The following is a 27,500-nucleotide window of genomic DNA, read 5'->3' on the forward strand; positions in this document are numbered from 1 at the left end:
TTCTCTCTCACTCTCTCTCCCTCTCTCCCTCTCTCTCCCCGCCCTGTGTTGGGCGTCCCTCACAGGAAGTAGTCTGGTGTCGGGCGTCCCTCACAGGAAGTAGTCTGGCGGCGAGGCGGCGCGGCTGGCGTGTGGGGGCGGAGCCTCGTTGGAGCCGGCGAGCTTCTCGTAGCGAGCCTTGTAGGTGTCCCTCTCCCTCAGAACCCGAGCGAACTCACACTGCAGCTGCTCCAGCTGAGGGGGGGGGGGGGGAGTGAGAGAGAGAAGGAGTGAGAGAGGGTGAAAGGGTGGGAAGGAGGGGAAGAGAGAGAGACAGAAATAGAAAGAGAGAAATAACAACTGTCAGTTATCTGTTAACTTAATTTTTCACAGCTGAAAATTCAACACAATGCAGCTGTTCTTTAATATGCTGATTGTCTGTTCTTTTGTCTCATTTTCATCTTTCGATTTCAAATGCACAGTTTGAATAGTACTGCACAGTTGTGATTAGTCATGGACAGTTTTGATTAATTCTGCACAGTTGTGAGCAGTAGTGATTAGTCTGATGCAGTTGTGATCAGTCTGATGCAATAGTGATTAGTCTGATGCAGCTGTGATTAGTCTGATGCAGTAGTGATTAGTCTGATGCAGTAGTGATTAGTCTGATGCAGTAGTGATTAGTATGATGCAGTAGTGATTAGTATGATGCAGTAGTGATTAGTCTGATGCAGTAGTGATTAGTCTGATGCAGTAGTGATTAGTATGATGCAGTAGTGATTAGTATGATGCAGTAGTGATTAGTCTGATGCAGTAGTGATTAGTCTGCTGCAGTAGTGATTAGTATGATGCAGTAGTGATTAGTATGATGCAGTAGTGATTAGTATGATGCAGTAGTGATTAGTCTGATGCAGTAGTGATTAGTCTGATGCAGTAGTGATTAGTATGATGCAGTAGTGATTAGTATGATGCAGTAGTGATTAGTCTCATGCGGTTGCTTGAGAAGCTGTGCGGACGCTTTCAGTGGAGCTCAGCTGTGTGCAACTGAGCGTAGATGTGCAATGTTACGAGCAGCCCCGCCCAGCCCCGCCCGGCCCCGCCCAGTTACCTGCTGGGTGAGGACGTGCCCCGCCTGGCCCCGCCCGGTTACCTGCTGGGTGAGGACGTGCCCCGCCCAGCCCCGCCCGGCCCCGCCCGGTTACCTGCTGGGTGAGGACGTGCTTCTCGGACTCCAGCGCGTGGCGGTGCTGCAGCCGCTTGTAGCGGCAGGACTGGGCGTAGCCGCGGTTCTTCAGCGTGCGCCGCTTCTGCTTCAGCCGCACCACCTCGTCCTTGCTCACGCCGCGGAGGTGGCGGTTCAGCTCCCGCACCGACAGGCTGACCAGCTGCTCGTCCGAGAACCGCTCCTCCAGCCCGCACTGCCGGGGAGGGGGGGGGGGGGGGGGGGGGGGGGGGCGTTAGATTATACAAACACGCTCACTGACCGATTACATCCAACCCTGCACTGAGAAACTGTGCAGCACTGACCGACTGAATTCTGCACTAAATTAACACTGAGTTACAGTACAGTACATACACACTGCGCACTACAGTACATTAACACTGCACTGAGAGAGGGAGTTAATACAGTACAGTACATACACACTGCGCACTACAGTACATTAACACTGCACTGAGATGGAGGTTAATACTTCATATAATTAAGTAGAAATGTCAGCTTGTGTGTTTGTGTGTGTGCGTGAGAGAGAGAGAGAGAGGCATTGTGGACACTCTACTGTGACACGTCCATAATCTGTCATTGATTCATCAGTTAATCTGACTGAGTGTCTATGACAGTGAGCGGGATTATGCACAACAATAATAGCCGATATAATCCTGCTCCACATGTCATATGTAACCTGCCCCCACCGGCCTCAGCACACCTGTACACCTCTAAAAATCCTGTACAGAACTGTACCTACTTCATAACACACCTGTACACCTCTAAATCTCCTGTACAGAACTGTACCTACTTCATAACACACCTGTACACCTCTAAATCTCCTGTACAGAACTGTACCTAACTCATAACACACCTGTACACCTCTAAAATTCCTGTACAGAACTGTACCTACTTCATAACACACCTGTACACCTCTAAATCTCCTGTACAGAACTGTACCTAACTCATAACACACCTGTACACCTCTAAAACTCCTGTACAGAACTGTACCTAACTCATAACACACCTGTACACCTCTAAAACTCCTGTACAGAACTGTACCTAACTCATAACACATCTGCACACCCACACACCTCTAAAACTCCTGTACAGAACTGTACCTACTTCATAACACACCTGTACACCTCTAAATCTCCTGTACAGAACTGTACCTAACTCATAACACACCTGTACACCTCTAAAACTCCTGTACAGAACTGTACCTAACTCATAACACACCTGTACACCTCTAAAACTCCTGTACAGAACTGTACCTAACTCATAACACATCTGCACACCCACACACCTCTAAAACTCCTGTACAGAACTGTACCTAACTCATAACACACCTGTACACCTCTAAAACTCCTGTACAGAACTGTACCTAACTCATAACACACCTGTACACCTCTAAAACTCCCGTACAGAACTGTACCTGATTCGCAATTCCCCAGCACACCTACACACCACTTAAACTGCTCTCCAGATCGATGGCTACGACACGTCTGTACTCCTCGTAAACCTCTGTACACAACTGTATCAGGCTCACAGCCCAGCTGTACACATATGTACCTCTGCCAGCAGGTAATCTGTACATGTACCCTTGCACCAAAACATAACTCCTTGTACGTTCCATGACTTGTAGGAAATAGATGATGTTGGGCAGCGTTTGAATTACAAGCACATGGCTCCCATGCCAACGAGACGAACATAAGTTAGCAATCTTAAATTAGCATAAACTATAGTAGTAGATTGACCGGTTTGCAATCGGCGTTTGCGCCGTGTCCTCTGTCCCTGACCACAGCAGACGTGGTTTCAGGAGCTCGGAGACACGGGCGTCCCAGGGGACGTGCTTGCTGACCTTGTGAGAGAGACAGGAGCACGTGCGCACGTTTCCTCATTCTTAATCTCAATCCTTCGCTGCACGATCCCTCTCTCTTTCAGATCCGCTCTCGCGTAAGAGCGGCGGAGCTGACACCACTTCTGTTTTTTTTTATTTGTTTAGACCAGACGCAATAAAACAGCTAATGAATGCAATTTAAATAAATCCCGTTTTAAATCACCGATAAAGGTCGTTTGGCCAAAAGAGGTTAGTAATCAAAAATGCCTGCGGTTGATTTAGCCCCCTCCCACTCAGTTTTTCATACAGTGTACTCCCATGCTATGCGCTCCCATCCAGGTGAGCGTCGCCCCCTGTACCTGGTTGAGCTGGAGATGATGATGATGGTGATGATGATGATGATGGCCATGCAGGGGCAGGTGGGGGTGGTGATGGTGGTGATGGTGGTGCAGTCGGCTGTGGGGGCTTGGGGGTTGTGGGTAAGGGGCAGAGCCCGGGGTGTTGGAGGGGAGGGAGGGGGCGGTGCCAGGAGGGAGGAAGAGGAGGGGCGGGCGGTGGCAGGGGTCTGAGGTTTTAGAGCAGGAGTCACCTCCGCTGTCGCTGCCGGAGTCCTGGAGGCTAGCACTGGAGCTCTGAGCCAACATGGGGAACTGAGAGAGACAAAAACACATCCACTGTGCATCTCTGAGCCAACATGGGGAAACTGAGAGACAAAAACACATCCACTGTACATCTCTGAGCCAACATGGGGAAACTGAGAGAGACAAAAACACATCCACTGTACATCTCTGAGCCAACATAGGGAAACTGAGAGACAAAAACACATCCACTGTACATCTCTGAGCCAACATGGGGAAACTGAGAGACAAAAACACATCCACTGCACATCTCTGAGCCAACATGGGGAAACTGAGAGACAAAAACACATCCACTGCACATCTCTGAGCCAACATGGGGAAACTGAGAGACAAAAACACATCCACTGTACATCTCTGAGCCAACATGGGGGAAGTGAGAGACAAAAACACATCCACTGTACATCTCTGAGCAAACATGGGAGAACTGAGAGAGACAAAAACACATCCACTGTACATCTCTGAGCCAACATGGGGGAACTGAGAGAGACAAAAACACATTCACTGTGCATCTCTGAGCCAACATGGGGGAACTGAGAGAGACAAAAACACATCCACTGTGCATCTCTGAGCCAACATGGGGGAACTGAGAGACAAAAACACATCCACTGTACTAGTATTCAGTGCTTAAACTGTAGATTATGCACACTGGTAATATTTACAGACACATTTCTTGCCATTATAGCAGACGTTGAACATTCAGAGAGAGAGAGACAGGAGACAGAGGAAAGAGGAGGGGGAGAGAGAGAAAAATGAGAAAGAGAGAGGGCATCTCTTTGATTGCTGAATTGGTAATAATATAAACAGCACTTGTAAAAGCAAAAATCCACACACATATGCATACACACGCACACACACACATGCACACTCACACGCACGCACACACACACACACACACACACACGCACACACACACACACGCACACGCACACACACACACACACTCTTACCTGTGAGCTGACTGCGGCAGCTGCAGAATTGAGCAGTGCCTCCACAGCGTCCTCGCACCCCAGGAAGGTCCCTGCAGGGCCCCGGTCTCTCTCTCCGACTCCGCCCCCGGCCCCGCCCAGTGACCCCAGCACCGACACCTGCCCCGCCCCGCCCTCCCCCCCTCCAAACTGCTGCTGCAATGCTGCCAGCCAGATCAGGTCCTCCAGAGAGGCAGGGGTGGGGCCGTGGGTGGGGCCAGGGGCGGGGTCAGCATTGGGGGCGGGGCTACTGTTGGGGTTGCCATGGGAACCAGAGCTCAGGCTAGAAGGGTAGCCACTAGGGATGGTGAGAGGGATAGAGAGGGATGAGCAGGAAGAGGAGAGAGAAAGGGTAGAGGAAGAGGAGGAGGAGGAGGGAGGGGGCTGGGTGTCACTAAGCGTTGGGGAGGGGGGCAGCGAGTTGTAGGGGGTGGAGCTCACGCTGGAGTCCTGGGTGGCCTGACTGAGGTAGGAGGGGCTAGAGGGGTTATGGGGGCCAGATTTGGGGAATGAACAGGGGGCCAGCAGCGGAGGGGTGTCTGGCTTAACCTCAAACTTGAGCAGGTCGAAATCGTTGAGGTACTCCATGGCCAATGGACTCGGGGGCAGGGAGGGGAGCGGGAGAGGCGGGGAGGTCATGGTTGCTGAGTGTGTTAGTGTGTGCTTACAAGCGATGTGTGTTAGCATGTGCTTACGGGAGATTTGTGTGTTAGTGTGTGCATACAGAAGATGTGTGTTAGCATGTGCAGAGGAGATCCTCCCTCCTAAAATGCTCTTAGCGCTGCCTTTCCTGCGATAATCCTGAGAAATGGGGAGAGAGAAGAGAGAGTGAGAGAAGGAGAGAGAAAGAGAGAAAGAGAGGGGGGGAGAGGGAGACAGAGAGAGAAACTCATTACTGGCACAGCAGTTTACATTAAAACTGAAATAAATGGCACTGGTTGGTCAGCGGTCATCTGGGATTTGAGGGATTAGTTTAAAAAGTGGAATTATGTGCTCGCTGGTAGAATGAATAAATTCACTATGCTTTTCAAATACATATTTTTACAAATGTGTTTATACATCACCATTGTTTTTTTTTCTTTACAAAAAATACATTTGATGTACAATATAAATATCTGTAAAATGCAATGATCATATTTGTGATTTGTGATCCATTTTCTTTCAAAATAATTTGTTTTTTTTCTTTCTTCTTATGGTTAAATATTTGGTGTCAGTCAGCATCAAAACTGAATTCAGGAGGCCTGATGTAAAATTAGATCAGTCAGGGATACCCAAGCAGTGTAGCTGCTGTATATTCTTCCCCTCTAAATCGGGAACTAAGTTAAGCCTTGGACCCCCAGGTAAGCGGGATCACTGACCAATCACCACTGAGAGTAATCAGCCAGTGAACCGCCAGGTGGAACGGAAAACCAGCAGCACTGCGATACCCGACTCACCCTGAAAAGTATAGTATACGTGGAGAACACTATTGTGCTTCATTTACATATAGAATACGACTGAATGAATCTGAGCTGAATCGTATTAGTTTGAGCTGAGCTGACGAGCAAAATCTGATCCTCTCAACCAAATCAAATCAAATCTAATCAAATCAAATCAAATCAAATCAAACCAAACCAAATCAAATCAAATCAAATCAAATCAAATCAAATCAAATCAAATCAAATCAAACCAAATCAAATCAAATCAAATCAAATCAGATGGAAATGAACTGAATTTCACTGACTCTACCAAAACAGTCTTGTCATTTGTAATCCAGGTCTTTTGTGTTCTGTTCAAGAGCAAATTGTGCCCTATTTGAGAGGAAAATATATTGCCACTGAGTTACAAAATATTTCATTCTAACGTGTTCCTCTTAATTCTAAGTGTATCTGGAAAAAAAAAACAGTTGCCATAGTTACGCTCCAGATTGAACCAGAGGCTTAATATTTCATATAGATTTGTAGAACAGAAAAGCCAGGATGCATTTAGCATAATATGACTCTTTTTTTTGAAAAAGTTTTTTCAGCATTTGTTTTACATAAATTTACATGTACATATTAATGTGTATGAGGTTGGGTGTGTGTGTCTGTGAGTGAGGCTGTGTTTGTGTGTGTGTGTGTGTGTATGTGTATGTGTTTTTATTTGTGTGTGTGCGTGCATGTGTGTGGAAGAGGGTGTGTGTGCATGTGTATGTGTGTGTGAGGGTGTGTGTGCGTGTGTGACAGCGTGTGTGTGTGTGTGTGTGAGAGTGTGAGGCTGGGTGTGTGTGTGTATGAGAGTGTGTGTGCCTGCATGTGTGTGAGAGGGTGTGTGTTTGTGTATGGAAGAGGGTGTGTGTGTGTGCGAATGTGTGTGTGTGTGTGTGTGTGTGTGCGTGTGTGTGAGAGAGAGAGAGAGAGTGAGGGTGGGTGTGAATGTGGGTATGCATGCATATTTATCATGAGTCGCTGGCTGTTACCCCTGATGGGAATGAAACCTGCAGCCATTCTGGGAGAGCGAGGTTTCTAATAGCGCTGCATGAATGTAGATCCCACAGGGCTGTCAATCACTGCCCCCAGTGAAGCAAGTTATGAAAAAAGGCGGCCATTTTCTACCACAGGATCGTGATCATCAACAATTATTCAATCGTTACACAATTATTAAAAGCACTCTTCCCTGTCCCCTCTCTCTCCCTCCTCTGTGAAATTGCTGTGCCCCCTTTTGGATCGCCCTGAGGACGTTTCTTGCGCCTTTGAAAATCTTGCGAGAGCTCCCGCTGCGCCTCGGCCTGCTCAGTGTCCCTACGCGGCTCTGACGCGTCCTTCTCGAGGGAGACGAGCGGGGCTTATGGGTAGCGCTTCATCCACACAGCCAGCTACCGAAGCTGGCAGTGCTGATAGCACAGCCGGCTAAACACATGCCGCTAAGTCTCATCGCTACACGGCACACATTCACCTTGGTAAAGACCCATTTCACTAAACCACTGTACAGCTCTGTGGAGAAAGGGTCAGTGATCACAGGATCCCACAGATCCAGGATCTGTGATCACAGACTGAAAGGGATCCCACAGATCCAGGATCAGTGATCACAGATCGAAAGGGATCCCACAGATCCAGGATCAGTGATCACAGATTGAAAGGGATCCCACAGATCCAGGGTTGGTGATCACAAATTGAAAGGGATCCACAGATCCTGGATCAGTGATCGCAGATTGAAAGGGATCCCACAGATCCAGGATCAGTGATCAATGACTGAAAGGGATCCACAGATCCTGGATCAGTGATCACAGATTGAAAGGGATCCCACAGATCCAAGATCATGGACTGCAGATTGAGAAAAGAGCATTGAGATCCACAAAAGATATTTTTCTGGACACAAAAATGCCAGAGAAAGTCACAAAATCACAAAAAATAACAATACTCAAAGTAACTTACGAAAACTCACAAAACTTAACTCAGAAACTCACAGAAGCTCAGATAAATTCTCAAAATGTATAGAACCACAGAATCAAACAATTAAAAAAAATCATTATGACAGTGAAGGTTTCTGACTTTTTTCACTTTCCACATTGAAATCACAAATCAAAGCCTGTCATCAAAAAAAATAATTCCGCTCAAACAAGCATTTACATTCAAGTCATATCAATCCCTCAAACCTTAAATGATTTTTTAAAGAACAATGCGTCATATGGTGACTGATGAGCACATCAAAGCAGACTGTCAATGTGTTGTCCAGCGTTTTCCTCTAGATAAGCCAACCATCCTGATGTTCTGTGATCACCCAATGCCCATGATCTAAAATTCAGAGGAATACTGACAGTGATTATTCCCCAATCAGAATGGATTACTGAAGCCCCAAAGAATGTCAGCCAGTCAATATTAATGCCATGCTATTATCTTCCTATGTGACGTCATGGTATGAGGGGCGTCATTTTTGGTTCCCAGGATGAAACACATTTAAAAGTACAGTGATTGATCTGCAAAGGCTGGAGATACAGCTGAAACATGCTGCAATGTTTTAAAAAAAAAAAAAAAGAAAACTAGCTCCCCCTCTCACAGAATTCTGACTGCCTGACATCGGTTTCTATGAATGTTCGAGTCAGTCGCGATTAAACAAGTTTTTGTTCTTCTTTCCAGTTTCATGGAGACCCGCTCACATCCACCACCATTCTGGCTCGGTGCCCACCGAAGAACGCACGACACAGCCCAAAATCAGGAGAGAAATGTCAGTGACGAGCCCCTTTCCCCGCCTGCACGTTCACTTCCAGGGAAAACCAAGCGCTAAAAGCTAATGGCAGGGCTGGGCTGTCTAACTGGCCTATCACAGCTCCAACTCCAATGACAGGACATAGCTCAGCAGCAGACAATCCGATTAATAATAATAATAATAATAATAATAATAATAATAATAATAATAATACTGAGAGTAGTAGAAATCGCTCCCCCTGTGCCGATTCAGTGAAAGAGAGCAGTTTTCTGGTAACTGAATGGAGTTTTACAGGGTCTACATCACTGCTCAACAGGGTAAGAGCACCCCTTTGCAGGGACGGGGGCCTGTGGGGAGGAAGGGGGGTGCAAGGGGGGGTAAGGAGGAGGGGAGAGGGGGCAGAAGAGATGTCATTCTTACCGGGTGTCAGAGAGAGGCTTTGCTGGTCTGTCCTTGTCTCCACCATGACAGCGACTGACAGACTGACACTGTAGAGAGGGACTCAGTCTGTCTGTGTCATTAACTCTCACCCTCTCTCTCTATCCCTCCCCCTCCCCCCTCTGTCCAGCGCTCTCTCTCATTCTCTCTCCCCCCTCTGTTCCCCTCCCATCTCTCTCTCTCTCTCTCTCTCATTTTCTCTCCCCCCTCTGTTCCCCTCCTATCTCTCACTCCCATTCTCTCTCCCCATCCCCTCCTCTCTCTTTCTCTCTCTCTCATTCACTTACCCCCTCCCCTCTTACTGTCTCTCTCTCTCTTTTCTCTCACACATGGAATAGATATAAACACGACAAACAATTCTCTCACTTTTTTCTTTTTCAGTTAAATTAAATTCAGTTTAATTAAATCCAAATGAACTTTGTTGGCAAGCCCAACATCCCAATTTGTGAACAAGCTTCTTTTTAGTATTTGAGTAGGTCACTTTGGGGTGGAGGTGGGGGGGGGCTGTTTAATTTCTCCCCCTTTTCCTGTTCTCACTTCACCTCTTTGAGAGGTGATTCAGTGGGATTCTCTTAGAGCATTACTCACTGAGGCTTCAGCCTCCCCCACCTGCATAAGGTGCACACCTAATCTGAGCTCAACTTCAGATACTGTAAGACAAGTCATGAACTCTCTTCTTATCTGATTTAATTCAGGAAGGTCATAACAACAACAACAACAACAACAATAATAATAAACTGATAAATGATACAAAGAATAAAATGAAAAATGGGAACAATCATCAATAATTACACAAAAAATGTTTTCAGTTTTGATGATTTTTTCAGTTAAAGAGCTAAATAAAATCAAAATTAGCCACAAATGCTTCTATGGAAAAGATCCCATCAGAATCTCACCACTGTATCCGATCCAGAGCGTACAGGTCCAAGGGTCCTCCTCCAATGCTCCTCACCATTGGCTGACTGTGGACCAATCACATTACTCCTGTAACTTGTAAATGGCATCAGGTGTCCGTGGTACTCAACAAATAATACAAATTTACCAATAAAAAACATATACAACGCTGTTCTGTGCAGCCAGTGCCATATTAAACTCTATTAATCTGTTAATCTAGTGTACACCTTTTGACCGGCATTTGGATTGTTGATTGCCAAGGTGCTCTGCAGACAGGGTAACCAGCTCTCTACCCCCACCTGCTGGCCAGCCGCAGTGGTTGCAGACATCTATCGCAAAGAGCAACCTGCAGGGGTAGAGTAATGACGTTGTAAAAACAGTGTTAACCTTAGCATCCTTAGCATCGTACTTAGACTCAAACTTGCTCTTCCTTTAGCGTCGCGGCTTCACTGTCTTTTAATGCCTTAGATTTGATGTTTCTAAATGAACTGCTGTTTTGAGGCTGTGGTCACAAACGCTCCCCATACAGTCATTGGCTGCATCATTAACAGTGTGCGGTGATCGTAGTTTTTGCTGCTTTTAATTTTGTTAAGAAGAGAAGTGCTTGGTGAGCACTTTTTTAACGATCCTTAAAAGCTGACCTCACTAATCCGGACTGCTGTGTGTGTGTGTGTGTGTGTGACAGGTGTGGATGTGCATGTGTGTGTATGTGTATGTGTGCTTACTTGCATGAATGCATGAGTCTATGTATCTGCGAGTTTGTATGTGCATGTATTTGAGTGTATAGGTGTGTGTGTGTGCTTGCATGCATGGATGAGTCTATGTGTGTGCGTGCATTTGTGTGTGTGCGTGTGTGTGTGTGTTTTGAGGGCAGGAGAAATATTGTTTGTGCCTGTGTGTGTGTGTGTGTGTGCGCATTGAGTCCTAGACCTTTTTTTTAGAAAAATCATTATTTAAGCTTCTTCTTGATTATTGCCCAGGCCCAGGACTGACAGTACTGTTCCAGCATGTCCAGGCCCTGTCGTAAGCCCTGTTCAGTGGATGACAGCAGAACCAGGCGAGCTGCATAGAGAAGGAGTTTAAATTCTCCACCTTTGAGGACCTGAAGTTTCTCCCTCAGCTCTTGCTCAGTAACAGGGAGGACCTAAGGATTCTGGTTTAGTCTTTTATTGCCAATTCCGACTTATTTGATTTCCCCCTTGCCTGGTTTTTCTCTGACTGTGTGTCCGCTGTTACTTTCTCATGCAGTGTTTTGACATGGTTACTGTAGTCCAAACATCTCCATTTTGTATGGCCAGTTCTTCATACAGATGGGCCAACAACAAAATAAATAAATAAATAAATAATGCTTTTGGAACATTGAACAGCTTACTGAGCCATGTGTGTGGGTCCATATCTGTGACCTCTCTCTCACTCCCCCCCTCTCTCTCTCCTGTTATCTCAGTTTCCGGGGGAACAGCTTAGTCCTGAACCAACAGGCCTGCAAATGAAAACCATGACAAAAGGCTGAAATAGGAAGAGGTGTACCTCCACTCTGTATCGCACTCTCACACACACACACACACACACACTCTCAATCACACACAAACACACACACAAACACAGACATACACACACACTCATGCACACACGCACACACACAGACACACACACACAATCACAAATTATTATTATTATTATTATTATTATTATTATTAATAATAATATTGTTGTTGTCATTGATGATGATGTTTTTGTTGTAAATAAGCTAGATTACACTGATATTTCTGTTAATCACCTTTTGTTAAATACCACGACAGTATTAATAACTGGTTTCAGTGGGAAATCAGTTGAGATTTGCTTGGATCTATTTAAAGCAAGGTGGTAGAAGTAATGTAAATATTCTATGTTGAATCCGTTGAAGTAAAATTACAGTAAGTATGATTTTATAAGCATGTTCTATTTTTGATTTAGGCCTACATTTATGCATTTTTTAAATTTTTTTATTAGTCATTGTAAGGACCATTATATAAATGGAAAATGTGTTGGAGTTCAAGATTTGGGTTTACCTTTCTCTAAGACAAATGTACAACCTCTTAGAAACAATCCACTCGTCTGTCAGTTCAATTTATTTCATTGTCTGCTCTCAACAATGCTGAAATTACAATTGGTGCATGAGAGGGGCCCATTACATGTGAAATGGAAGCACAAGTGATATTTCAAAATGCCCGTCCTGTCGATGCAATCTAGAACCACCCCCGATACCCTCGTATGTTTGTAGAGGTTTTCTAGGTGTGTCTTACAGCAAGTGTGTCACAACAGGTGCGCCCACGCTAGTATTCCACGTGTGTCTGCACAGGTAATCCATTTGTGTCTGTGCAGATATACAAGGTGTGTGTACATAGATGTGTCTACACAGATTATCCAAGTGTTTCCATGCAGGGTTTCTGTGTGCTCAGACAGGAAGTAGCTCAGGTGCACTGATGCGCATGGGCATTTGTTTTGTGTTTGTGATTTCAGAGATGATGATGAGGCTAGTGGGTGTACAGGTGTGGGTGTTTGGTGTACAGGTGAGTATTGTGGGTGTACAGGTGTGGGTGTTTGGTGTACAGGTGAGTATTGTGGGTGTACAGGTGAGGGTGGTTAGTGTACAGGTGAGAATTGTGTGTGTACAGGTGAGGGTGGTTAGTGTACAGGTGAGGATGGTGGATGCACAGGTGAGAGTTTTGGGTGTCCAGGTGAGGTGTATTAAGAGTTCTGCACACTGGAACAGAGATCTTAAAAGCAAGTCAATACAAATAATAAAAAAACTGTCAATCATTCAAATATTTCCCACTTCTCCAGACTCAAGAGGGAGACAGAGAGAGAGAGAGAAAGAGAGAGAGTGAGAGGGAACCACAGTGAAGAAGAATGAAATGGTTCTGGTGAGTACAGGTTTACAGTCTCAGGGCAAACTGGAAGCTCGTTTGGAGAAGGTAATGAGCCGCACTGAGCCCGTCCCCCTCAGCTCTGCTGGGGTTTCGGTTCCCTGGCGATGCGGTTGCAGCGGCACGCTGCTAATTGGCTGGCAGACGCAGGTGCCCACGGCGGGGGGGGGGGGGGGGGGGGGGGGGGGGGGGGGGGGGGGGGCGGGGGGGGGGCATTAAGAGTGTGATTACGGAGGGCTGTGGTGAGCGAGCTTCACCGCGTTAGTCCTAAGCACACTGAGCTCAGGCTCCACTCCGGAGAGAGAGAGGGGGAGAGAGAGAGAGAGAGAGAGGGGGGGAGAAGGGGAGAGGGGGAGAGGGAGAGAGAGAGAGAGAGAGAGAGAGAGAGAGATAGAGGAGAGAGGGGGAGAAGGGGAGAGGGACTGCACATGTTTGGTTTGTAACATGTAACAGTTGGAAAAGTTGGTTTCCTAATTTTTCCACCTAAAATAAAGATTTAAATCTCAAATTTTTGGCCGGATCTAATTGCGAGAGCGTCTCTCCTAACTCACCGATCAGTTCCGTGCGTTTACTCGAAACCTGGCGGCTTCCTCTGCCATCGACGGCAGCGCACGCGCGCTTCACGGCTGAACAGATATTTGGCTCTGCAGGATGGAAGTAGAGGATGCTGGGAGGAGGAGGGGGTGGAGGTGGAGGGGTGGTAATACAGCATAATTATTAGTAATAACGTCCTTGATGACATGAACAGGAATATAATTGCGGCCCTCGGCGATGTAATCACTGTAATTTCGCCGTGCAGTGGGCCCGGCTCCCAGGTCGGGTGAGTCACTCTAGATAAAAACGCCAAACGTGGGCCGGCAAGCAAGCGCCAAACCCAAACCCCCAAACCCCAAAACCCACCTGAATCATCTCCTGAACTTTCATCTGAATCATCTCCTCCTGAACTTCCACCTGATTCATCTGCTACTGAACTTCCACCTGAGTCATCTCCTACTGAACTTCCACCTGAATCATCTCCTCCTGAACTTCTACATGAATCATCTCCTACTGAACTTCCACCTGAGTCATCTCCTACTGAACTTCTACCTGAATCATCTCCTACTGAACTTCTACCTGAATCATCTCCTACTGAACTTCCACCTGAATCATCTCCTCCTGAACTTCTACATGAATCATCTCCTACTGAACTTCTACATGAATCATCTCCTACTGAACTTCCACCTGAGTCATCTCCTACTGAACTTCCACCTGAATCATCTCCTACTGAACTGCCACCTGAATCATCTTTACATAAACCTCCACCTGAATCATCTCCTCCTACACTTCTACATGAATCATCTCCTACTGAACTTCCACCTGAATCATCTCCTACTGAACTGCCACCTGAATCATCTTTACATAAACCTCCACCTGAATCATCTCCTCCTACACTTCTACATGAATCATCTCCTCCTGAACGTCCACCTCGATCATCTCCACTTGAACTTCCGCCTGAACCATCTCCTACTGAATCATCTCCACCCTACCAGAAAAGGCCCAGCAAAGTCACAGGTCCAGCTCACCAGAGTGAGAGTTAGGCGAGAGCTGGCTTACAGCTCATTTTTTCTACCAACATTCTCACTGGTGGTGAGAAACACCACAAACATCCTTTACCCATCTCACCTACTGCACTAAGAGTCCAGCTCATCCACAAACATCCTTTACCCATCTCACCTACTGCACTAAGAGTCCAGCTCATCCACAAACATCCTTTACCCATCTCACCTACTGCACTAAGAGTCCAGCTCATCCACAAACATCCTTTACCCATCTCACCTACTGCACTAAGAGTCCAGCTCATCCACAAACATCCTTTACCCATCTCACCTACTGCACTAAGAGTCCAGCTCATCCACAAACATCCTTTACCCATCTCACCTACTGCACTAAGAGTCCAGCTCATCCACAAACATCCTTTACCCATCTCACCTACTGCACTAAGAGTCCAGCTCATCCACAAACACTCTTTACTAAGAGTCCAGAGATGGAGTGAGGAAGAAAGGGGAAGGGATAGGGAGAGATTGGCAGAGGAAGAGAGAGAGAGAGGTATGGAAGACAGGGAGAAAGAGAGTGAAAGGGGAAATCAGAGAGGGACGGGAAGAGAGGATGGAAGAGTGAGAGCAGGGGGGGAGGGAAAGGGAGAGAGAGAGGGATGGGGCTCTGAAATGTATGTAAAACACATTACAGCGTCAGACTGAAGACCACAGCGAGGAGGAGAGGGAGGGGGGAACATGAAGGAGGGAGGAATAGAAAGAGACAGAAGTTTGGAAAAAAGGGGGGGGGGTGAGGGAATGAAAACAGGGAGGTGGGTGGTGAGAAGCGAGGGGGGGGGAAACAGACAGAAAGAGAGAGAGGAGAGGAAAGGGGGAAGAGTGAGAGAGAGATAGAGAGGAAGGGGTTGAAATTGATATAAAGGACACGTACTGTATGCGTTCTTAACTGAGGTCACGGAGAGGGAAGAAAGTGTGTGTGTGTGTGTGTGAGGTATGAGTGTGTGTGTGTGTGCGTGTGTGTGTGTGAGACAGAGAAGCAGAGAGAGAGAGAGATGGACAGAAAGAGCGACAGAGAGTAGTGGAGGCTGCTTTGCCGTTGTTGCCGGGGACAGCATTAGCATCTCTCTGCTGATGGATTGGTGACAGGAGGCCACTCTGCTGCTGTAGCGCTTCGGTCGTGACTGAAGAGGCAGCCGCGCTGTACTGGCCTGGCTGTTACCGCGGCGACAGCACCCACAGCTCACAGACCGTCAAAAAAAAAAAAAAAACCAGCAGGTCCTGCAGATGGCCAGAGCCAGGCTGAGCAGACTCTTCCTTCATTGCCAGCAAAGATTCCAGCAGATTAGCACAAATTTAAAAGCAATCTACGCTTTTAAATGATCGGCATCAGAATCCAGAAAAAAGGCCTTCTTAGACACAGTTCCGGTTTTCTAACACAAATCTTTGAAAATTTTCAGGGATTTTGCGGGAGTGCTATCAAATTTCACCGGCATCTAATGAGTTAAAAGTATTTAACACCGGGTCTGCAGGCCACCTGATGCTCGAAATCCAAGCAAAGGCATCAAACGTATCTAAATGTTTACACTGCCCCCTAGTGGATAAATAGGGTACTCGCACTTGAACATACCTTCACATAGCCGCATTTGCTAAAGCAGTTTCGACAATTAATACTAAGAAAAATAATAATGATCAGACACACCTTTTACTAAGAACGGCCAAGTGAAGTGAGCTGTTCTCACAAAACTACCTGAATGCAAAGTTGTTGCCCATAGCAACAGACTATGTAGGCTTCACATAGACACTCACCCATAGGACTCTACTGCCCCCTGCTGTGAACTCTGCATATCATGTATTATTATTATTATTATTATTATTATTCGCACTGTCACTATCTGAAAGTCAAAAACATGTTGTTTATGAAATATGGAAAAAAGAAATTAAATATCCCTTTATGGGGAAATGTACATTTTCCATTTTTGAAGAGGATCCCTGGCTCTCTTCCACGAATCTGGTGGGGGTCTCTGGACCCCCAATAGCACACCCCAGGGCGGACAAAGGGACCAAGAAGCACTGAATAAAACAATAACAATCGGGGCATTCGAACTAAGGAAGCCAGGAATCATGGGAAGAGAGAGGAAGTGATGCCAGCCATTTCCCCCCTCAGCAAGCTGGAACACGAGATGTGTATTTTTGTCTGTGGAATATTTTTTGAAGCCGAAGTTTATTAATCGCATGCGCAGGGCGAACACTCCGTGAAATGCAGGTCAGTGCACGATTAGGAAAATCGCCCGACGCAAACGTTGCTGCCTGAGAAAAGGAACGCACTTCAGACACACAGTGGCGGGGATAACAGAGCCTCCAAAATCTCCAGCGCAGGTTTCTGTTTGTTTGCCTGTGTCCGTCTCCACAGGCAGCGCTTCCGAAACCACAGGTTACCCGGCAACAGCGCAATCTCTTTCCATCTGGCAGTTGAGCCGTTTCCACGGAAACGTAGCGATGAAGTTCAAAGTTATCCTGACGAGTTGGAGGGATGGGGGGGGTGGGGGGTGTGAGGTTATGAACGGGCCAACTTTCGCGGCCCGCCCCCCCCAGTCTGATAGAGAATCAGAACTGTGCTCCGGCAGACAGCAGCGCATCGCACACACAGGCGCCCCCTGCTGGTCATTCGGCGCTCGCGCAGGCCCACCTGTCCGGCTGGACGTGATGAACCCGCTGAATCCGACTCACGTCTGCGTGGCTGACACGCTCGCCTGCACCTCCCCGCATCACCAGCGGGGGCAGCGATGAGCGAGGCAGTGGGGAGTAAGGCCGGAAACATGCCCAACTTCAGTACGCAAACGCAAGTGACAACGCCAGGCCGACGTACGGCCAAACACACAGCCCGGATGTGCACACTCAATGTGCGTTCTCATGTCCACGTGGAGCTGACAAACCCGATTCCTCTAGGGGGCGATCCAGGACAGCTGTAAAAGAATGAGCAAAAGAACGCACAAATTGAAGACGACGGCTTCGTCCTATTGTAACCTGCTATGGCGCCCCCTAGCTGCAATGCTTGAGACTGCAGCTCGTGCTTGCGTCGCATTAAGAATTTCAGGTGGCACATTTTGGAACGCACTGATGCGTGAAACAGACGTTGTGCAGCTGGAAGCGTCTGCGTTGGCGTAGTTACGTAGGCTACGCTTCGGGCCTCAGAGGCGGTGAAGGAACAAACACGCTCATGCTCTCAGGCCTCCCATCATAGACTTCTTTATTCAGTCAATATATCACAGCATTAACGTCATTTATAGTTTTTTTACTTCATAAAATATATCACACATTTCAATCAAGAAAAGAGGAAATAAATAACAAATCGGTTAGTTTCATTTGATTTTAAAAAAATCTATCAACAGCTTATTTCAAGTTTCAACCATTGCAAACGATGTTAACACTGATCAAAAAATGTATCAGAGAGAAAAAAAAAGCCCAATAACATTGATGACGCAATTAGCGAAGAAAAATACACCCCATAACCTGTTCCAATACTGCCGAATAATTTCATGTATTATAATAATCGTAATAATGCTAATAGAAATACTACACGGGCTCACAGTTCTTGGCTTCTCAGTAAACTGCAAGCACAGTCATTTTAACAGCAGTTAGTGCAGAGAAAGAGAGTCCAACGTTTTAAAAAGGTTTCACTTTCTTCTTAGTGACAGTTAAAGTAACAGTACAGTATCAGCTGAGTAGAGAGAGAGAGAGAGAGAGAGAGCGAAAACTGTTAAAGCTCAAATCCCAGCTCCTGCATCTGTCTGCTGCATTGCATTCTGGGAACTAAAAGGCAAGAGGACTGTTACGTGTTGTTGTGTGCGTTTGAGCGCAGATTCTCTAGACTCACCAGATACTCAACTCCTGCTTTCCTTTCCGTTCTCTCTGGTTGTCAACTGCAGGAGGTTTCGGTAGGTAACAGGCGCTTCTGGTGCTGTACAGTACAGAGCATCTGTGGCCACGGTAGTAAACTTGACCACGCCCACTCAAATAATATTCAGAAGATGTATAACGTTGGAATGTTTGAGCTTCGGCAGTAGGGAGACAGAACTTTCAGGGTTAACAACGTCTGGTGAGCCTATAGAATCTCTCTCACTCTCTTTCTCCCTCATTTTTCTCTCTATCCCCCTTTCCCGATTTGCCCAGTTGTCATGGGAACCCTTTCTCCGCAGCGTCCCTCAGGTCAGTTCCGCTGTCGTCACAACGGTTCCTTGTTGCTAGGCGCCGCGCTGCTGCTGTCTGTAGAGAGAAAGAGAGAGAAAAAGAGTGACGATGAAAGGGTGAGAGGGATAGAGAAAAAGTGAGGGGACAGACAGAGAGAAAGACGGAGAATGAAAGGGTGAGAAATAAAGAGAAAGAGGGAGAGAGAAAGACAGAGAGATGAAGGTATAAAATACAATAACATGTTAGTGGGTAGAAGCTCCCCTGACAAACAGCACGAACACCCCGTCCCACCCAAACACCCCGTCCCACCCAAACACCCCGTCCCACCCAAACACCCCGTCCCACCCAAACACCCCGTCCCACCCGAGCACCCCGTCCCACCCAAACACCCCGTCCCACCCAAACACCTCCTCCCACCCGAACACCCCGTCCCACCCAAACACCCCGTCCCACCCGAGCACCCCGTCCCACCCAAACACCCCGTCCCACCCAAACACCCCGTCCCACCCGAGCACCCCGCCCCACCTGAGCACCCCGCCCCACCTGAGCACCCCGTTCCACCCGAGCACCCCGTCCCACCCAAACACCCCGTCCCACCCGAGCACCCCGTCCCACCCAAACACCCCGTCCCACCCAAACACCCCGTCCCACCCGAGCACCCCGCCCCACCTGAGCACCCCGCCCCACCTGAGCACCCTGCCCCACCTGAGCACCCCGTCCCACCTGAGCACCCCGTCCCACCCGAGCACCCCGTCCCACCCAAACACCCCACCCTAAACAGCTCAAACCCATTTCCTCATACTGCACACCTGCACTCAAACCCATATATTCACTCCTGTATAATAAACCTGTAGGTTTTGCTTGTAAAAAAAAAAAAAAGAAACTTCTTACTGAAATAAAAGTTGATGATGATGATGTTTATGATGATGATGACACTGATGACGATGTTGTTGTTGATGATGATGCTGATGATGTTGTTGATGATGATGATGATACTGATGATGAGGATGATGTTGATGATGAAGATGATGATGATGATGGCGATGATGATCATGATGATGATGATGCTGATGATTATGTTGTTGATGATGATGATTCTGATGATGACGAAGATGATGATGACAAAGCTCTAAACAGTACGAGAGCAGTGATGTGGCTCAGTGAGCTTTGTCTGTTTCTAGGTCTTGGAGTGAAACCACACTGCTACCAGACCTGATGTAAACCTGAGGAACACTGATGCTTGTGTTTGACACCATGCTCTTTATAATGTGAGCAACTCATCTGATTGGCCAGATTCCACTTCACATATGTAGTCTAACAAAATTCTGTCCCCACAAAGCAGTTTGTTTCTATTTTGCATGCACGTGCGCTCCAATACATCCACAAACACACACATACAGGTTTGCAAGCACACACACACATTCATGCATACCTACAAGATCAATATACATACTCACATGCACTGGAACATGAATACACATGCAAACATACACATACACACAAGAATGCGCACACACACGCATGCACACACACACAAACACACACGCATGCACACACACACACACACATCCACACACGTGCACACACACACACGCACGCACGCAGGTACGCACGCAGGCACGCACACACACATAGTACCAGGGTAGTCCAGAGATTTGTTTCTGTTCTGGGGGAGTCTGGGCTTTTTCACAGGGGGTTTGCGATTTGGGGGCCTTTCCACAGTACCGAGGCTGTCCCTGCTGGTGCCTGAGACAAATGGGGACAGCACACACAACCGGGCATGCTGTGAGTAGGGGACACACACACACACACACACGCGCACACACACACACAGACACACACACAAACACATATACATGCACGCACAGACACTTACGCACACACACACACACAAGCACACACACACACAGGCGCACACACACACACGGATACACACACACGCACACACACACACACACACACACGCACACACGCATGCACAGGACGTGGGGAGGGGATACCTGCATCACAGGACAGGGCTTTCTTATTCCTCAGGGGCTTCACAGGCACTGTGGATCGCACCACCTCCTCACCTATCCATCAACATATCACCTTTATCACTCATCATCATCATCATCATCATCATCACTGTCATCATCATCATTATTATTACCATCAGTCATCAGCTTCAACTTTACCATCACCATCATCATCACAGGCACTGTGGATCGCACCACCTCCTCACCTATCCATCAACATATCACCTTTATCACTCATCATCATCATCATCACCATCTTTATTATAACCATCAGTCATCAGTTTCAACTTTACCATCACCATCATCATGGATTACCATCACAGTCATCATCACTATCGCCATCACCATCACTGTCATCAGCTTCAACTTCATCATCATCATCATCACCATCACATTGTCATCAGTTTCAACTTCATCACCATTATCATCGTCACTGTCATCAAGTTCATCATCATCACTACGATCAGTGCCATCAGTTTCATCATCATCATCATCATCACAGAAATAATGATCACACCCATAATAACTACTGCCTCATCATCATTATAATGATAAACCAAACATTTCTGGTATCTAGTAATCATATGTAGTAATGCTAGTAATAATTAAGACTGGGTGTTTGTTGTGGAAAATATTGGCTGAACGTTGTTGAAAATCACGGAAAACTGAAAAAGTGGTTTAGTGTTAATAAATCATGGTTTTTTAACAATAATTTATCAAATTAATAAACTAATAGATCTCATGTGCAGCAATGGGAAATGATCGAAATAACATGCATAACCGCAGCAAAAGTAACAAGTGCTTGAAGTGGCCAAAAAATCTACGTCTATTTGTTGGTGCATTTAACCACTGAATTAAGTGCATCATCGAAAGAAAGAGCACGCTATTTCACCTTTAAAAGAACATTGTTTGAAATAGATCACGCTCAGATTGCACTGCTAAAATAAAACACGGTTACCGTGTGTCAGTTTCATTTCTTTAAAGTTTGTTTTGGTACAACATGTACCAAATACTGCAGGCGGATTTGGGACGTTAACATGTACGTTGTCAGGTCTGACTCTTCGATGAGCGTCAGCTGTCGCTGATGCTACCCTAATGGGGGAAGGAAAAAAAAAAAAAAAAAAATCATGGAAACCACATTGTGTTTGGTGTTCTGCATGTGGGTCACCTTGAGAGACAGCCCCAGTAACCAATCCTAGCACAGGCTTGATAGAGGTAGGAGGAGCGGGAGGCTGGATCTTCCTCTCATTGGATACATCCTTTGGTGTGGTCACAGAACTGGATACATTTGGCTGCATGCTACTCTTCTGGGGAAATGAATAAACAGACGGATTCCTTACAGGCTTTGTAACAACACAAAGAATTCCACAGACACACCCTTACATACACTCCAACACACACACACACACAAATATATTTAATTTACTCTCCCTCTTTCTCCACCTCTCACACACTCACACACACACACACACACACACACTCACACCTTTTCAGGGATGGGAGGAGGTCGCCCTTCAGTTTCTCTTCCTCTGTCCACGTCTTCTTCTCTGTCTTTCTTTTCTCTTCTCCCCATGTCTCTCTCTCGTTCCGTCCTTCCCTCCTCCTCTGGCCCTACAGGAAGTGAAGGAATGACAGGACAGGAACGCAGTCACAGGACGTCCAGCAGGCAAAGGCCCAACTTCGGATCCCCGCTAATCATGGTAGTTCCCCAAATTTGACCTTTGCTGCACATTTTGAGAAATGTTAAATTATTTGAAGGAGGAGGGCAGTTGCAAAAGCAAGACTATCTTTGAAACTGAGGGGAAAAAATGCTTTGCTCAAGCTCATCATCGTCATGATAACCAAAATCATTAGCATCGCTGTTATCACGACCGTCGCTGGAATTGGTTGGGCAGTTTCCATACACACCGCTCTAGGTCAGAGCCTTCACTGCACAAACAGAACAGGACGTCCGGAGAAACAGAGGCCTTTCCGGATGGTTATACCCAAAAACACGAAGGCATAAAAACTAGGCTGGCGTGAGTTTAGGCCAGGAGTGCACAACTCCCGGAGGTCCCGGAGGCGCCGGAGGCCCTGTCTGTCGGCTGGTTTGTGCTCCCGCCAATTGACCGTATGTTTAGTTTTCCAACAGCTCTTTAAGCTACGCTGGTGCACTCCAGTACTTGAGCTCAGTAAAGTCTGGAGGATACACTTGCTATCTGTGGCTGTTGATCCAACACTAGTCTGAACACCAGCAAGGCATAACAGAGCTAATTAAGACAGACAATGAAGGGCAGAAGTTGGCACAAAGAGATGGGCCCTTGTGCACCTGCTTTAGGTGACAGAGGGCTGGGGTTTCAGTACCAGGGCTGTCCAGCAGGGGTCTCTGTCTGAGTTTGGCCAGGTTTGGCTTGGTGCTCTGGGGAGGGGGGTCGGGTTTCCCCCCCAGCGGGACGCCTCCCTCCGGACCTCCTCGGCATCGCCTCCTCTCCTCCAGGGGCGGACCTCCCATCTGTCTGTCCGTCGGTCCCCCCGGCCTTGTGTGTCTGTCCGTCTGAGCGCTGGGCGGGGCCTGCCTCTCGACCAATGGGGGTGGCCCTTGTGTCTGTCTGTCTGTCCTCATGCCTGACACTGTCTGTCTGTCTGCCAAAAATGTCTGTCTGTCAGGCTGCATTGTCGGTGGTGTCTGTCTGTTAGACTGTATGGTTGATACTGCCTGTCTGTCAGTCTGTCTGTCTATTGATACTGTTTGTCTGTTAGACTGTATGATACTGGCTGATACTGTCTGTCTGTCTGCTTGCATGTACAATACTGCCTGTCTGTCAATATGTGCGACTGCAGCCGTCGGCATGGCTGACACTGTCTGTCTGTCAGTCTGTCTGCCTGCTGATACTGTCTGTCTGTCAGTCTGTCTGTCCGCTGATACGGTCTGTCTGTCAGTCTGTCTGTCCGCTGACACTGTCTGTCTGTCAGTCTGTCTGTCCGCTGACACTGTCTGTCTGTCCGCTGACACTGTCTGTCTGTCCGCTGATACTGTCTGTCTGTCAGTCTGTCTGTCCGCTGATACTGTCTGTCTGTCAGTCTGTCTGTCCGCTGATACTGTCTGTCTGTCAGTCTGTCTGTCTGCTGATACTGTCTGTCTGTCCGTTAATATTGTCTGTCTGTCAGGCTGCACTGTTGGTGGTGTCTGTCTGTTAGACTGTATGGCTGATACAGTCTGTCTGTCTACTGATACTGTCTGTCTTTCTGCTAATACTCTCTGTCTATCTACTGATATTGTCCGTCTGTCAGTCTGTCTGTCTGTTGACACTGTCTGTCTGTCTACTGATACTGTCTGCCTTTCTGCTAATACTCTCTGTCTATCTGATGATACTGTCTGTCCATCTGCTGAAACTGTCTGTCTATCTACTGATACAGTCTGTCTGTGTGTATGTTTATCTGCTGATACTGTCTGTCGGTCAGTCTGTCTGTCTGCTGACACCGCCTGTCTGTCTACTGATACTGTCTGCCTTTCTGCTAATACTCTCTGTCTATCTGATGATACTGTCTGTCCATCTGCTGAAACTGTCTGTCTATCTACTGATACAGTCGGTCTGTGTGTATGTTTATCTGCTGATACTGTCTGTCTGTCAGTCTGTCTGTCTGCTGACACAGTCTGTCTGTCTACTGATACTGTCTGCCTTTCTGCTAATACTCTCTGTTTATCTGCTGATGCTGTCTGTCCATCTGCTGAAACTGTCTGTCTATCTACTGATACTGTCTGCCTTTCTGCTAATTCTCTCTGTTTATCTGCTGATACTGTCTGTTTGTCAGTCTGTCTATCTGCTGACACTGTCTGTCTGTCCACTGAGGCTGTTTGTCTGTCAATCCACATGACTGCAGCCTTCAGTCTTTCAATCTGCATGGTAGATACCGTCTGTCTGTCTGTCTGTCTGTCTGCCTGCATGGTAGATACTGTCTGTCTGTCTGTCTGCATGGTAGATACTGTCTGCCTGTCTGTCTGCATGGTAGATACTGTCTGGCGGTCTGTCTGCATGGTACATGCTGTCTGTCTTTCTGTCTGCATGGTAGATACTGTCTGTCTGTCTGTCTGCATGGTAGATACTGTCTGCCTGCCTACCTCTGCCTGCTGCAGTCTGTGTGTGTCTGTGCCTGCCTGTCTGTCTGTCTGTCTGTACGGCTCCTGGTCGGGCTCGGGCTTCTGTGGGAGACAGGTGGGAAAGTGTGATTCGACCGCTCGTCTCCCCACACCTCCTCACGGGGAGAGAGAGGGCGCAGACGCCGACACAAACAGGAACAACAAGACAAGAGCACAGGTCTGGAGATTTCTCACCTGCAACTGACGTGTGGTGTAGATAGCCTACTCTGACTCTCTTAGTGTTATGTTGCAGGTTTCTGTACTGATGTACAAACTATGTCTTGAAGTGTCATGCTGTAGGTTTATGTACTAATGTACCTACAATGTCTTTAATGTCTACTATCAGATGTGATGATGGGCAGTCATCAGCTTTGCTTCCTACCTAAAGCCCTGTGTGTGACTAACATACGCTCTATCTCTATCTCTCTATCTCTGGACAAGAGCTTCTGCTGAGTGCCGTAATGTAGATGACTAAGCTGAGCAGGTAAGGCTGTAGCCAGCTCAGACATTCGGGACTGTACCTGTCTAGGTGAGAATGAGGGGGGCTTTTGTCCCCCCATACCAGGCAGTGGTATGCCCTGCACCGGCCGGACTCCCGCCGGCCCCCCCTGGTCCTCCCCCCTCTGGTCCTCCACCTTCCCATCAGGGCCTTCCCTGGAGGGCTCTGCCTTCCCAGAAATCCTTGGGGGCTGGAGCAGGGTGTACACGTTTTCAGTGGCATTGCTGGGGGGAGAAAGGAAAGGAAGGATACTTCACTTTCAGGTAAAGATACTCCACTTTCATGTAAAGATACTTCACTTTCAGTTAAAGATACTCAACTTTCAGGGAAAGATACGTTACCTTTAGACAAAATACTCCACTTTCAAATAAAGATACTTCAGGTGTAATACAGGTGTATAACTCACACTGCAGGTGTAATACAGGTGTATAACTCACACTACAGGTGTAATACAGGTGTATTTCTAAGTACACACCCAGTGGGTGCCATGGCCATCGTCCGACACTCTTCTCCAGAGGTCACACCCCCTCCTCTGCTCTCTGTCCCATGATTGGCTTGGATTGAATTGCGGTTCCTACGGAAACTGAAGATTGCCAGCATGTTTCGCCTCTTCTTTCTTCTGAGAGACTGGGCTTTATGCAGACATGACAACTGACTGAAAGGGAGAAAGAGAGAGAGAGAGGGAGGGAGAGAAAGAGGGAAAGAGATGGAGAAAGGGGGAGAGAAGGGGGAGGTAGCAGGCCAAGGGAGAGAGAGAGAGAGAGAGAGAGAGAGGATGCAGAGAGAGGATGATAGATGAAGAGACGGAGAGAATGTGAAAGGCGAGAAAGAGAAAAAGGGAAAAACAACAGAGGAAGGGATGAGGGATCGAGAAAGAGGAGGTGAAAGAAACAGCAGGATGTGAATAGGAAAAGAGGGATGGAGGGAGGGTAAAGGGAAACATAAGAAAGAGGGGGATAAGGAAAATGAAGGGAAAAGAGAGAGATATAAACAGTCCGTTTTTAGAGGTCATCTACAGGGTCCTGCTACTGCTGCTGTTAGCCCCGCCTCCTAATCCCAGAGAAAGGCACTGCACATGTAACCAGGCAACCGTTGCTGGGTTACACATCATGTGTCACTGCCTCGTTGCATGTTCTTTTTCATTTGTATGGGTTATTCTCGTCTGGGTTTAAAAAAGGATAGCTTGCTGTTCCCACATGTGAAAACAATCACACACATTCCACCGACAGCAGTGCGTGTGTGTGTGTGTGCCTGTGAGTGCGTGTGTGTGTGTGTGTGCGCGTGTGTGTGTGCAGTTTGTACCTGTCAGGCAAGACTCTCTTGGTGTAAAAATCAGGAAGTCCATCATCCAGCGGAGTCACAGCACCATTCTCTGTGCAATGCTGAGAGAGAGAGAGAGAGAGAGAGAGGGGGAGGGAGAGAGAGAGAGAGAGGGGGGGGGAGAGAGAGAGAGTGAGAGAGAGAGAGATGATTTCACGTAAACTGCAAATGGTCCTCAAAAACTTTACGACAAACATTACGCGCGAAACAAAGGATAATGGGTCAACACATAGCAAGGACGCCCCATAAATACAACATTATTTAAAAGAAATACGTTTTAAATTAAATTGTCAAGTTCAATATCACCGTAATTAATTACAGCAACGTTTGGGGGTTTGGGGGGGGGGGGGGGGGCTCACCGTGTCCACGGGGGCATGCGCCCTTCGATGCCTCCGTGGGGGCCTCGGCCTGACCCGGGTCACATGATGCAGCGGCGCGCCCTGAGTGGGCAGAGTGGACAGGCACTCCCATGATGCCGAGCGGGAGAGGGGAGCGGAGAGGGGCGGAGCCGAGGCAGGGGGAGAGGAGCTGGAGTCATCGCACAAACCTGATAGAGAGAGAGAGAGGGAGAGAGAAAGAGAGGGAAATAAGGAGAGAGAGAGAGAGGGGGGGTGGAGGAGAGGGGGAGAGAGAGGGACAGAGAGACGGGGGAGAGAGAGTGAGAAGGGGGGGAGGAGGAGAGGGGGAGAGAGAGAGGGAAAGAGGGAAGGGGAGGGGAGAGAGAAAGTGAGGGAGCGAGAGAGAGAGAGAGGGAGAGAGGGAGGGGAATAGATGGAGAAATAAATGAGTGAAGTAGGCGGTGTG

At 47.5% G+C, this 27,500-nt stretch overlaps 3 protein-coding genes across 7 annotated transcripts in view; 1 reads left to right on the forward strand and 2 right to left on the reverse strand.

The window, feature by feature from the left end:
• Window positions 1-5,259, reverse strand: part of nrl (neural retina leucine zipper) — a 5,922-nt gene extending 663 nt beyond the window's left edge. Inside the window, exons 1-4 of the mRNA XM_035413168.1 lie at window positions 4,603-5,259; window positions 3,377-3,667; window positions 1,179-1,394; window positions 1-234 (exon numbers count right to left, since the gene is read on the reverse strand). The exon at window positions 1-234 is cut by the window's left edge and continues 663 nt beyond it. Of these exons, the coding sequence (XP_035269059.1) occupies window positions 91-234; window positions 1,179-1,394; window positions 3,377-3,667; window positions 4,603-5,259 (1,308 nt within the window). The 3' untranslated portion in view covers window positions 1-90. The remainder of the gene's footprint in view (window positions 235-1,178; window positions 1,395-3,376; window positions 3,668-4,602) is intronic.
• The window catches only part of LOC118225953 (tripartite motif-containing protein 16-like), a 972,804-nt gene that overhangs the window by 182,422 nt on the left and 762,882 nt on the right, over window positions 1-27,500 (forward strand). The gene's annotated exons all lie outside the window — the stretch shown is intronic.
• The window catches only part of LOC118225931 (capping protein, Arp2/3 and myosin-I linker protein 3-like), a 35,565-nt gene continuing 25,842 nt past the window's right edge, over window positions 17,778-27,500 (reverse strand). For 2 of the 5 annotated variants that reach the window (XM_035415049.1, XM_035415048.1), the window contains exons 31-42: window positions 27,056-27,243; window positions 26,679-26,758; window positions 25,852-26,031; window positions 25,399-25,600; window positions 24,379-24,940; window positions 23,864-24,195; window positions 23,104-23,656; window positions 22,247-22,371; window positions 21,929-22,067; window positions 20,743-20,814; window positions 20,381-20,488; window positions 17,778-18,817 (exon numbers count right to left, since the gene is read on the reverse strand). In XM_035415049.1, coding sequence (XP_035270940.1) covers window positions 18,777-18,817; window positions 20,381-20,488; window positions 20,743-20,814; window positions 21,929-22,067; window positions 22,247-22,371; window positions 23,104-23,656; window positions 23,864-24,195; window positions 24,379-24,940; window positions 25,399-25,600; window positions 25,852-26,031; window positions 26,679-26,758; window positions 27,056-27,243 — 2,582 coding nt within the window. In that variant the 3' untranslated portion in view covers window positions 17,778-18,776. Of the gene's footprint in view, window positions 18,818-20,380; window positions 20,489-20,742; window positions 20,815-20,835; window positions 20,967-21,928; window positions 22,068-22,246; window positions 22,372-23,103; window positions 23,657-23,863; window positions 24,196-24,378; window positions 24,941-25,398; window positions 25,601-25,851; window positions 26,032-26,678; window positions 26,759-27,055; window positions 27,244-27,500 lie in introns of those variants that run through there. The other 3 variants (XM_035415053.1, XM_035415054.1, XM_035415050.1) reach the window with 3 other exon arrangements.

This window comes from Anguilla anguilla, chromosome 4, assembly GCF_013347855.1.
Source record: "Anguilla anguilla isolate fAngAng1 chromosome 4, fAngAng1.pri, whole genome shotgun sequence".
NCBI classification, from domain to species: Eukaryota; Metazoa; Chordata; class Actinopteri; order Anguilliformes; family Anguillidae; genus Anguilla; species Anguilla anguilla.